Genomic DNA, 13,262 nt, shown 5'->3' on the forward strand with positions numbered 1-13,262 from the left:
CTAGGTTGTCCAAAGTCTAAGCCTCTCTACATCACCTCCATATATCTCCACCAACACAGCAGTATGTACCGGTACCTTGCCAAAAGACAGGGTTGTGGCCCAGAAAGTGATAACCCAAGCCTCTGCCACTCAGCCGCCTCACTTCCTTGTGAAGCCTTCTTTAGTTTACCTGCAGTCTTCCTGAGCTAGGCACTCATTAGGCCAATGGGAAATCTGGCAACGATTCAAAACAAGGTGGAACAAGAACTAATCCTTGCGGGAAACACACAGCAGGTCCTGCAGTAATGCCCACAAGTCCCTCTATTGAGTTTCCTGGTGACAACATCTGGGCCTCCCTCTCTGCACTCTTTACTGTCCCCAATGCTTTCAAATCAATCCTCAAAGTAAAAGGGCTATTCTGCTCTATTATCTCTATCCTCAGATGCCAAAGCAATCTTCACTGACGAGTCCTTGTTAATTTTATTTTGTCAAATTCCACTACCCTTGCAGCAGCAAGCCTCCTGCTAGGGTAGAGACCAGTTACTGATGGCAAGACCAAAAGAGAACTTTGAAGCCCCCACTTTCCTTCAGCTGGAGTGTTTTACATCTGCACACACAAGCTAATCTCTCTTTCTCAATAGACCAAGGCTTCTTTCCCCCACTCACACAGTTGGATAACTTAAAACACTTCCCCCAGCTGCAAAGTAGCTGCTCATCAGTATGCTATCCCTCACACTATCAGTAGAATGTCTAAAGCAGGGTGGGCAGCCTTTTTTTCTGCTGGGGGTCACATGCCCCGGAGGGTAATCTGCTGGAGTCACATATTGGTGGGGGGTGCAGCCTGAGCCAAAAGTGAGGGTGGGGTCAGAGGTCAAGGTGTCCACTCTCCTCTCCGATACCTTATCCTCTTTCCTTCCTTGCCACACAAATGGAATCAGGCCAAATGGAATCTGGCTCAGAGCTGCAGGCTTCCCACCTGTATCCCAAAGGGAACCTCTATTAGCCCATATTCCATCGACAGACATCAATCCTGTTGGCCAAAAAACACAGTTGCTTTCTAACCAGTGAGAGCCAATTATTCCAAGGGAAGTAGGGCTGCTCCAGTGTTTCCATCCAACAACTGATAAGATTATGCTCTACCCTTCAACACACAATGCAAACCTTTGCCTAACAGCAGCCCCAGGATGGTTGTAAGTGGATGATAGTGGGAGGTCGTTTGCCAAGTTTTCGTTGGTAGATTAGATCCCCAACCAGATCCCCAACCCCACAACTATTGATTTCACTAGCTGCTGCAAGCACTCTTGAGTTGTTTCGCCAAGATGCTGACTTGCATATGGCAGCTGTCCCTTGCATAAGAATCTTGTACAAAGCCCCCCCCCCCAATTTCCCTTCCTTCTCAAGCCACGACGGCACCTCTCTTCTCTCCCGCCACCCTATTAACAAGGGAGTTGCATAGGCCTGCCCTTCCCAGCGCTTTGTTACGTCCTGTGACAGAACTTAATCTGACTTGCAAGAAACCTTCCAAAGCCAAATGATTCCGTGGTCCTAAGAAATGCCATTGGACAACTTTTAACTCAAAGAATCCAACCCACAGAAGCCTCTTAGAAAGATCACCAGAGAGCCTTTTATGCTTCCCCACCACCACCACCACCTCTCACTTAAAATTGCAATTTGCCCAGAACTAGTGCTTTTTCTGCTTTAGATGCCTCTAACCTTTGTGTAACAAAGAGTTATCTGTATACTGCCTAGGGCCTCGTCTCGCGTCCTTGGAAAACTGATCCCTGACTTGGATAGATCGCCACCCTCTTCCTCTGCAAAGACAGATGCAAAGTTACTGTTTTTAAAACTTGTCTTTTTGGTTTGCTCACAGATGTATGCTCCGGTGCTGGAGAGTGGCTGTTCTGCAGCCAGGTGCCTAACCAGTTATTTTCCCTGCAAGCGGAGGAAGGCGGCGGCACTGGGTTTGATGCAGTGCACTTCCTCCCTGGGAATAAGGTCTCTGTTTCTAGATGAAGCCCAAAGGGGAATGGGCTCTCTTGATCTTGGAAAAGGAGGACCCCCTTCTTACTCTCCTCCCTGCCCCCCCTCCCCAAGGGAAATGCCAGAATGAGTAGTCACCAAGCAAAAGAAACATCATTCATGCAGCTTGTACAGTTTTCCTGCTTCCTCCCCCTTGCATTTCCCTCAAGAACAGGCTAACAGGTGGATTGATATCTGCGTAATGGCAATAGGCCCGTGCCATAGTCACAGAACTGTAGAACTGGAAGGGACCCTGAGGTTCATCTAGTCCAACCCCCTGCAATGCAGGAATATTCAGGTGGCCCATACGGGGTTCGAGCCCACAACCTTGGTGTTAGCACCACGCTCTAACCACCATAGCGACCTGAAGAGCTGTGAAGGACAGGATGTTATACAATGAGGAGGGTGGCACTTCTGAGCTCTAGTTCATCACAAACCCTGGGCCAAAGACTGTAGCTCCCGAGTTGCTGGGAAATAACAAGAAAGAAAGAAAGAAAGAAAGAAAGAAAGAAAGAAAGAAAGAAAGAAAGAAAGAAAGAAAGAAAGAAGCTGCCTGTGTCAACAGGTAGCAACACACTACACAACTCCATGTGCACTGTACCTATTATTGCTCATTAGCTCACTGAGTGACCTTGGACCAGTCACTTCTTCTCAGCCTAACCTACCCCACAGGGTTGTTCTGAATACTAAGTGAGGAGGGGAATAACTATGTACACCACCCCGAGTTCCTTGGAGAACGAGGTGAGATACAAATGCAGTAAACAAACGAATAAATAAACTGGTTAGTACATGGAGGCCAGAGTTACGTAGAGTTATTTACTGCAATTATGCTTGCTTGCTTTCTAACTGGCCCTTCAAGCAGTGAAAAGCTGAAACGACACCCACAGTGCACCACTGAAACATGGAGGCCTCTCAACCAACCTGCGTTTTCCTTGCAGATGCCAGAAGTGCTACCGCTCTCGTTGCTTTGGTATAGACACTGAGTTCTGTTCTCTTGGGAAGCAGCTGAGGTCTGAGTCATCCCTTCTTCCAGAGCCTGCTTCATCCAACGCTGCAAAAACAAACCTTGCTCAATAATGCACAGGCTCCCACTTAAAAGTGTTCCCCCCCCCAACAGACCACTTTCAGCAATTTCCATCTGTTATCGGTCAATGCCAACCCCAGGGGGTGGGGAGGATCTGTTTTCACCTCAATCGCTTTATGGGCAGGGCTGTTTACACCCTGTACCCCAACTCACAAGTTTTGGGGGTCCCCCCTGAAAATACATGAGGCTTCTATGCAACTAGTCTTGATTTTCCATGAGGTCCCTCAATATAACTGTTTTAGGCTGAGCCCATATTTTTAATTGGGAAATGATGGTGCAGTAGGAGAAGGAAATGGCATAAGGCAGGGAGGGCAGCAGGGGCTTGTGTGCAGGGCAACTTAGCTAGGAGCCTTAAAGGAGAGAGAGGGAGCCAGTGCAGGCCAAAAGTTCCATCCCCCTGAACTCTGAGCCATTCACCTATTATAGCCCATTTTCAAATGCATCTCCACAGCCATGAGAACTAGAACAGTATCTTTATATGAAAAGATTTGAATGCCAGCATCCAGCTTTTTTTTTTTTTTAACTAGGGAGGTACCACTATTTTAGCATATGGAAACGTAAAAACAACAGCTTGCCACTCCTACTTAGTCCAAGACTCTCATATGTTGAACATGCACACGGTAAAACCAGATCTGGAAATTACCGATTCTAATTAAGCACACAGGATTACTGTGCGTTATTAATGCTCTAAACTGAAATTAGGAAAGCAAAATTGAATTCTTTGCTTTTTTGCCCAAAAGCACACTGGGGTTAGCTGGCCAGGACATTCACATGGAGAAATGAGCCAGATTCAGGACCCAATTAGCAGAAGGCGCATTCTAAATACGGCTTATCCCGCTGCGTCAGAGCAAGATATGGCAGATATATGCTTACCCGTCTAAAAGGAAATGTTGGGAGCCCATTTCTGGCATGGTTGCGGCATAGAACATACACATTCAACAAAAGCAGGTGAAGAAATAGAGACGAGCAGTAGTATGGCCATCCTATGCTGCTCTAGACTCACCACACAAATTTCAAAGCCCTCGTGGATGTTCAAGATAGTTGTGAAAATGCATTAGCCCACTGAAGACTGAAAAGTCAAATTCCAGTAGACAGAAGCCATTTCCTCATAGCCCTGTTGCTGGCTATCCCCTTTCTTCCTTCCACCTTGCCCTTGACAGGCAACTTGCCAAAATACAAGCAAGATACCCAAATATTAGCTTTATTAAAAAGCTGCCATGTATTATGAAAACTACTTTCATGACTTAAGCAGCCTAAACCAGAATAGACTCCCAATCTGCTTATCTGCCTGAGGGGTTATGTGGGCACAATTTTGTGGGTGGGTGGGTGGGATTGTTTTGTTGTTTTATACCAGGTGGCTCGTGAGGCCCAGGAAACTGCATACAGGGCATTCCTGTGTCCATGGGCCGTTCTTTGCAGCTCAGAGCCCTCTGGAAACCCAGCTATTAATCCTGCCTTTGTAAGGCATGAAAAACAAGCTGCTTTGGGCAGACTCTGAGTAGGCATTGCCTCTCAAGGCACAGAATACATTTAAAGAAAGCATTAGACACACAACGTAACTAGTAGCCTAGAAAAATAAAGTAAAAGATTAAAATGAAAACTTGACTTTGCTAAGGTCTACAGAAAATCTATAGCTGGCATCACAATGTGTGCATCATGGTGAATGTCTCACACCAAGTCCTGGGTTATGCACAGCCCTTCTTGAAACAGATACTCTTGACTTTCCTAGTCTCCCTAGTCTAGCTACGGCTTGGGGCACAGAGAGAAAACAGGTGTGAAACACACTTTCCCTTCTGCTCACCTAACCAAGAATCATCACAGGTTATCTCTATCCAAGAGATATCAATCAGCAATATCTTGGCAACCACAAAATTCAAGATTTGTACAGTGCACCTAATTTAGAATCTTAGTGCCAGGAGTAAAGGTGCATCAATTACTACTTAGAGATGTTTCAGCGATTGCAGTTTTTTAAACCCATACAATAAAGCGTTTTAAGAAATCCTGCAAGAGCCTGTATTTAAATAGGAGTTCAAGCACACCACAGTCTTGTCTTTCTAACAGTACGTGCAGTGCATAGTCTATTCACATCTAGGAAAACCTAGTGAGCCTATGGAAGAAGACCGTGCATTTTCTGTAATTTTTAAAGTGTCATGGGGCAGTGTTGCAAGCAGGGAGAAACTGTTCCCTACATCCACTGAAAATACGAGAACCAACTAAAACCATTTTAGTTGTACGTTTCTTTTCCAGGAAGATTTTCAGTAAACCAAATCTGGACAAGCATATTTTGGGGTGCTTTAAGGAAAAGCATGCACGTTCGTTAGACATTTAAATTTCTTTTTCTTTTTTAAAGAAATATTGGGCGAACTGCACGGACCACAACCAAAAGCAGACATACCTTTTTGCATGAGCTGTAATTCCCATCCAGCTGAACTGGCCGCCTTCGCCTTTCTGGGGTGAAGGGAGAACCGAAACGGATGTAGTGTTTGGGCGTGGTGCAAATGAGTGGGGAGTGGACAAGGCCTGGCAACATATTGAGGGTGGTAGCCAGCACGGTCGGGTCAGTGGTGATACGTAAAGGACACTCGATGGGGCACTCCTGTTTCTCTGCCTTGTCATTCAGCCATTCTGTAACTAGATACTGAAAGCAGAAATAACAGAAACCTGCCTTACTATGCAAGGAACTTGTAAAGACAAGACAAAATAAGAGAAGTCAATAGGGAGAAGTGGGAATAGGTGGGCACAGAACTGTCTACCTCTGCCTGGGCCCTGGTTCTCCATGGTTTCAAGCAGGGAACTTCCCCAGCCCTTCTACCAAACATCTCTTTTATTAAAGTTGGAAGTAGCAGAGATGAAACCTGGGGCAGAGTATATGCCCTACCATTGGGTTATGGCCCAACAACATGATGACCCTGCCCCCAAATGAAAAGCCTCAAATGCACTCTTAAATCTGGTGCGTAAGATATATACAAGTGGTCTGGCAATGACATCTTTGGAAAGGTCTCACTGGTGTAATTAATAATGTCTTACAATGAGAACTGCTGTTCTCATCAATCACCTCCTCCTGGAAGAAATCCCTGCGATCTGGAAGGTGCCAAAACCTTCCCCGTTGTTGGGCTGCAAGAGTGTCACTTGCATTATTTTAAAGGTCTAGAAATCATGTTCTGAACCTATAATTAAAAACCGAGTTGAAGAAGTGTCCACTAAAAAACAGATCTTGGCTTAAGATGGGTTACACCAGTGTTTTTCAACCTTTTTTGGGCAAAGGCACACTTGTTTCATGAAAAAAATCATGAGGCACACCACCATTAGAAAATGTTAAAAAAATTAACTCTGTGCCTATATTGACTATATATAAAGTAATTCTCTTGAATTTTTCAATTTTTCCCACGGCACACCAGGCAACATCTCGTGGCACACTAGTGTGCCACGGAACAGTGGTTGAAAAACACTGGGTTACACCACAGAAAATTAAAGTTCAGCTTGATTGCTTTTCCTCAAATGGTTCTAACTGAATGTTAAGCTTCTACTGCAGCAGTTTTCAATTTTTACTTTATTTATTTTCTTGGCGGCAGACCACTGGTAAATTGCTGGAGGTCTTAGCAGTCCACTTAATAAACCTTTTTGTTGGTTCTGGCACCATTATCAAAATCAGTGCACTATTACGAAAATCACAGGCCCTAGGAAATGACTTGTTTGTCTGTTCGATAAATCTGCCCCTTGGTCAAAACGGCCTCCCATCTCCATTACTCAGGGGAAAAAAATAAGACAAGTGCAGGTCCAAGCACAGATATTCTCAAACGTTCTGCAACCTTTTCACAGTCAACCTGCCTGGAGCTCACACAGTTTGAGAATTTCTGTCTCACTGGAATCTCATAAAAAGCCATTTTCCTCCATTTCTTTACCATTTTCATTAGGCTGAAATTATTTTGACCCTTTTGAAAATGGATAGTAATTCACTGGAGAATGTTGATAGGGTTGGGAAACCAGTGGAGGAGGGTTTGGAAAATCAGGATTGTCAAAACTTGTCTTCTTGACTCAGATAGTACCACTGAAGCCTCTGTACAGCTCCTGTTGTAATTTATAAACCTGCCACACACTGTGTTTGTTACCCAAACATAAGCATATTGCAGGGTCCTAAGATACATCCTGCCCATCCCTCAGTTGATTTACCTTTTTCGTTTTGGGATACTTGAGTGCAGCCCGGCTGGTCTGTGTTCCTGCAACTGGAGCCACAGCTGGGTCAGAACCCACCAACTGCTTCCCTTCTCCTGGACCCTCCACGCTGACTTCCGCCGCCGTTACTGTGCTCACGGCGTTTCCCTCCTCTGGAGCTGCTTGAGAGAGCTCAGCCTGTTGGGAGCTGGCTTGCTTTTGCCTTCTCAGTCGCTGTGCAGAACTACTACGATAACGGGAAAACCGGCTTTTGGGTCGTGGCCTAGCTGGTTTTGATGGCGCTGTTTTAGAGACTGGTTTATCTGCTGCCGTTTCCTGCAATGCAAAGCCCAGTGTAAGCTATGGAATTATTGAGAACCTACGCCTCTACACATTTGCTCTCAAACAGGAGCAGCCTGGTGAAATACAGGTGAAACTCGAAAAATTAGAATATCGTGGAAAGGTTAATTTCTTTCAGTAATTCAACTTAAAAGGTGAAACTAATATATGAGATAGGCTCATGACATGCAAAGCGAGGTATGTCAAGCCTTTATTTGTTGTAATTGTGATGGTTATGGCGTACAGCTGATGAGAAACCCAAATTAACAATTTCAACTTTGGGGTTTTCATCAGCTGTACGCCATAATCATCACAATTATAACAAATAAAGGCTTGACATATCTCGCTTTGCATGTCATGAATCTATCTCATATATTAAACTCCAGTAGCTAATGAAAACAAGTGCTTACATAAATGGACTTTTCCATGATATTCTAATTTTTCGAGTTTCACCTGTATGTCTGTAAAGGTTTAACTCCTGGAGTGTAAAGGGAGAGTCAGGGGAGCATCTGGGACTCTAGTATTCTTTGGGGTGTGTGAAGGAGTTTTAACCTGCATCTTAATGCAATACTCCTTCTAGAATACTGTTTTCACCCCTTGAATAACTTGCCAAACAGGTGCCAACTGGCATATTTTGAGTCCAATAAGAAGTGCCCAAGGGTGCCAGTACAACATGGTCTGTGAAAGTAACTGTCCTGATTTGTATACAGCGATTCCATGCCAAAATATGGTCCCCACCTTCCCTTGTGCTCTCAGCACGCCCAATGAAACGTGATTTCTTTCAAATCCAGCACATGTCTGGTAACACTGAAAATGTTACCAGTCAGGGGCTCACAACCAATTGTCATGTTGGATCAAACCAATGGTCTAATTATATAATATATAATTATATTCCAGTTGACCTTTTAATACAACAGGAAGGTTGAATTACACTTCTAGCATCTGGTAGCTGGAAGTATATCCTTTCTGAACATGGAGTTGCATACAGCAATTCCACTGTAATTCCAAAAGTTACTGGGGCTGAACCCTTGGCAGTTCTACCCTTCTTCTTACCCCAGCCTGTGAAGACCTCCGTGTGTTCACTCCAACGCTGCTGGCACTGGAAGGGGCACTTGGCACAGACACACTTGAAGCCAAACTGCTATCCTCAGTTTCATTTGGCTCAGCTTTTACTTCCTCTGGTTCTGGAGTCTCTGCAGTGACCACCACTTCTGCCTCTGTGCTGCTCCGATCCGATGGGAGATCTCGCCTCCTCTTTCTTTTTTCCAGGTTCTCAAACACGTGCATGATGGCTTCTACCTTCCGATCTTCTCGGGTCTAGCCCAACCGAAGCACAAATCAAAGTCAGCAGAACAGGTACAAATGGGTAAAAAAAAAAAAAAGGCAGACCAGACAAGGAGGCAAGAAGGGAAAACACAACAGGATTAACAGTGGCAAACTAGCAGACATCCCAATAATGCCCGCTTTCCATTCCTTGTGGATCAACTTGTCTGAGCACTGACCACACAGAACATGGGATGTTATTTCTGCCAACTCGAATACACTGATCTCAATGCAACTGCAATTCAGAACAGCATGGTCATGTGAAAATATTAGGTGCCTAGGATTAAAATGCATGTTACCCCTGCCTCCCCCCCCCACATTTATACTTAAACCATTAAACTGCTTGCTAAGTCATCTCTCATTTGCTTCTTCCTATCCACCCACCCCACTTGAGGTCTTCCTCAGCTGTACCTTCCTCTCAGGATATTCTGCGCTTTGGATTATACCTTTTGAATGTAAGTTTGGTTGTTGTTGTTTTTTTTTTAATAATTGATAATGAATATTCTACTTCTCTGTATAACCGTTTAAAGGACATTGTTTTGTTTTTAAGCAAGGTGTTTAAAAGTTCTGGAGTGCTGCTCATATCAGTTTTAGCAGGAAATAAGAAAGAAGCAGGCAACCTAAGGCCCGTGGGCTGGATGTGGCCCAATCACCGTCTCAATCCAGCCCACGGACAGTCTGGGAATCAACGTGTTTTTACATGAGTAGAATGTGTGGTTTTATTTAAAATGCATCTCTGGGTTATTCGTGGGGCCTCCCTGGTGTTTTTACAGGAGCAGAATGTGTGGTTTTATTTAAAATGCATCTCTGGGTTATTTGTGGGGCATAGGAATTTGTTCATATATTTTTTTTTTCAAAATATAATCCGGCCCACCACATGGTCTGAGGGACGGTGGACTGGCCCACAGGTGAAAAAGGTTGCTGACCCCTGCATTAGAATAACATAAAAAGATGGCTGTTTAGAGAATATTTGTTCCAGGGGATTCAAAACAGCGATACAAGCAACAAGCTAGTGTTGCTAATAGGGAAAATGCCAGCTCTTCCTCATCTCCCACCCTATTCAATCCTATACCTCATATGCATACACTGGTAAGGCTAACTGAACCAAGTTATTATTATTTTTGTTTGGCACTGACAGGCAATGCTAAGATTCAAGGGGGGGGGGACTATTGTCATTTACCTTCCATTTCCTATGTCTGTAGGCTTACTTTGAAGCTTCCTCACGTTGACTAACCTCTCTTCTTTTCTTGTCTGTCTATTCTTAGGTTTAAGGATGAAAAGGAACTGCTGTTATCTGAGCTGCTGCCATTTTACTTCACCTTCAACAGCCATGGGGTAGTGCTTGAAAGTATCAGGGCGCCAGCCACAGCAAGTGGATATACCTGGTTTGCTGAATAACATCTCTATCTGGCTGGCTGGCACTGCTGCCATGCTGTGCCAGTCAGCTAGCCGGTGGGGCAGCACGGCACCAAAAGAAATGCCTCTTTTGGTGCTGCGCTGCCCCGCAGATCAGCTGATTCGCAGAGCAGCACAGCACCAAAAGAGGCACATCCTTTGGTGCTATGCTGCTGCTGATCCGTAGGGCGCTGAGGCATTTTGTAGCGGCAACTGAAGCCTAGGTTAAAAGGTGCCATTTGGCCCCTAGCTTTTATATCTGTTTCTAACACTGCCATGGGGAGGCCTAGATGGTTGTTAGATTTCTTAACAGGTTCCTAAATCAAGCCTGACTCTGACTCCCTTCCACAAGTAATCTTGCTTTTGCATCTTTGTTTTGCAGGCCATCCTGCTGTTTCTCAGAAGCTTAACAAAGCTTTCCTCAGTAAGAAGATAAGACACTGTAGTGGACAAGCGTCATTGAAGAGAGCACACCCACTACTCTTGATCTTCCCTGCAAATGCAAAGCCACAGGCATAGACTTAGTTCAAACAGGGCACTGGTGAGGCCCAACAGATCTGGCCAGTTTCCTGCTTGAACCAAACATGGACACTATGTCCCAGAATCCTTTGCAGTGTGCAGGGTTCTGCTGCAGACAAGTCAACATGGAAAAGATTCCCTGAGTGCAGACACTTTGAAAACCACTATTTTAAACCACATCATCAGAATCCATAGCCAACACGGCACCTGGGCTAGTGAAAACAGTAGCAACCCTGAAGAACAGGAGCAGAACAACAATGCTGGCATGAGGGAAGCAGATCAGACCAGTTAACTAGACAACACTGTGTGAGAAGGCAGCATAAAAACTCACTACCTATGGGAGGGACTGTACCCATTACAAAAAGAGAGAGGAAAAGATACTTGCCCGTCTGTTCTGAGCGAGGCCTCCCTGCTCATCCGCAGTGGCTTCTTTCTCCTCTTCTTTCTTCTCTTCTTTGTCTGCAACCTGAAATGTGAGAGAATGGACCTCAGCAGCAGTCACAACTGCAAAAAGATATGGGGCAATTACCGTGAATGTCCAGCATTTCACTGGGGCTGGGGCTGCTCTATGCCCAGGGAAGTCACTCCCTCTGGGAATAAGTTCCTCCAGAGTTAGTGACCAACACTCAATGCTATGGGATGGTGGAGACTTTACCTCATTATCACTGGCTGCAGCAAGTCCCTCAGGGACTTCCTCTGGCTGTGGATTGCTGTTCTCATCTGATGCAGCTTCCCGCTGCTCGAGCTCCTTCCGGCGAGCTTTCCGACGCCTGGTCTCTGCTCCAATCAGAGTGTCTAGAACAGGTGGAGGCAGCTGTTCTACAGTGTTTGGGCTCCGTTTCTGCACAGGGCAATTCCGGTTTCCCTTGTGACAGGCACAATCCACTTTATAGTTGCTGCCCCATCACAAAAGACACAGAATATATTAGTATCGCTTCACAATGTCTTGAGAAACAATATGTAAGTATACCTTTGAGCTAAATGTCTAGGAAAGAGATGGGGGAACTGCTCCCATTATGACCTTTACCACCCGAGAGGCTGAGAATGTAATTTGACAACAAAAACCAAAAAGCAGGGGCACAAATGAAAAGGTCAGTACTGAGGGAAGAAGGGCAAGTCTCCAATAAGCAAGTAACAAGAACGCTCACCAGTTATTGTACTCATAGTCAAAGGCAATGGTGACCTCTGCATCCTTGGCAATGGACGTAACAGCATATATGCACAGGTGAATCATCCCACCTGCTATCACATGGCGAACCTTCAACACACAAACAGAAACATTACAATCCCAAAAATTGTTGGGCCCCTCTAAAGCAAAAAGCTTAATTGATCAGCGCCTGATGGATATCGAGCAACAAAACAACTTGGCCAAAACAAAGAAATTTTGTGCATGGTTTGCCCACCTGCCCCCCTCGCACTTCGATGCCCCGGCATCTTATCTGCATAATTTAAATATCCCAAAGTATAGACGTGCTTTTACGTTGGCAAGATTGGACGTACTACCCTCTGCCGTGCTCGAAGGCCGATATCAGAAACTCCCCAGGGAGAAACGACTCTGCTCGTGTGGAGACGGAAACTTGGAGACAGCGTCACATGTTCTTCTGACCTGCCCCCTGTACAAAGACCTGAGGAGCGAGATTATTACTCCCCTCCTACTTTCCGTCCCAGGTCGCTCATCAGCGGCCACAATGTTTTACTTGTTAGCGGACCAGAACATCCAGACAACAGAGAAGGTCGCCAGATTCATTGAGAGGGCAATGAGACTAAGGGCCTCAATTTGAAAGACAACTCGACATATATGACTAGCCCATGCACCTGAGGTCTATATTTGTCTTGATCGGCTTATCTATATAGCTCTGAGGAACGAGAGTATCGTACCATCTTTACTGACTATTTCAAGCCGCCAAATTAGGGCCTCATTGTCTATCTTATTTCTAGCAGGAACAGAAACGATAACAGAGAAAATCGTTTGACTCTCTGAGAACGAGGTCACCATTTGAACGGCCTTTTAGCCTGGGGGTTTCATATGATTTATCAGTATATTTATATATTTGTGTACTTGACTGGTCTTTCTCCAGTATTTTTATCTGTTTTATCTGTATTTTTAGTCGCAATGGCTACGTGAATAAAGTTTGATTTGAGATGAATCCCAAAAATCAAGCATGTGCCACATTGCAAAAGTTGAGTTTCAATGAAGTAGCAGAAAAGCAAGCCTCTTAAACTGTTGGTTTAGAACAACCAAGTTGTGAAACATGATGTATACATTTGAGACTGGAAGGATTTGCTTTGCTAGGTAGGGAATTCTGAATTCTGTCAAGGATTGGGATACTTGATGGAGAATGCAGGACAGATGGACCAAAAATTCCACCTGCTGAAGACCACAACGTCCAAGTGTTTGTCCTTCTGGGGCTACTGGTAAAGTATTCTACAGCATCAATATTGTATAAAGAGA

At 44.8% G+C, this 13,262-nt stretch overlaps 1 protein-coding gene across 5 annotated transcripts in view; it reads right to left on the reverse strand.

Moving 5' to 3' along the window:
• Positions 1-13,262, reverse strand: part of SETD5 (SET domain containing 5) — a 65,679-nt gene that overhangs the window by 13,040 nt on the left and 39,377 nt on the right. For all 5 annotated transcript variants that reach the window (XM_033141431.1, XM_033141429.1, XM_033141427.1 and 2 more), the window contains 7 exons: positions 11,959-12,068; positions 11,466-11,706; positions 11,196-11,276; positions 8,627-8,890; positions 7,253-7,570; positions 5,478-5,720; positions 2,920-3,049 (listed from right to left, as the gene is read on the reverse strand). In XM_033141431.1, the coding sequence (XP_032997322.1) occupies positions 2,920-3,049; positions 5,478-5,720; positions 7,253-7,570; positions 8,627-8,890; positions 11,196-11,276; positions 11,466-11,706; positions 11,959-12,068 (1,387 nt within the window). The remainder of the gene's footprint in view (positions 1-2,919; positions 3,050-5,477; positions 5,721-7,252; positions 7,571-8,626; positions 8,891-11,195; positions 11,277-11,465; positions 11,707-11,958; positions 12,069-13,262) is intronic.

The sequence above is a fragment of the Lacerta agilis genome, chromosome 2, assembly GCF_009819535.1.
Source record: "Lacerta agilis isolate rLacAgi1 chromosome 2, rLacAgi1.pri, whole genome shotgun sequence".
Lineage (NCBI taxonomy): Eukaryota > Metazoa > Chordata > Lepidosauria > Squamata > Lacertidae > Lacerta > Lacerta agilis.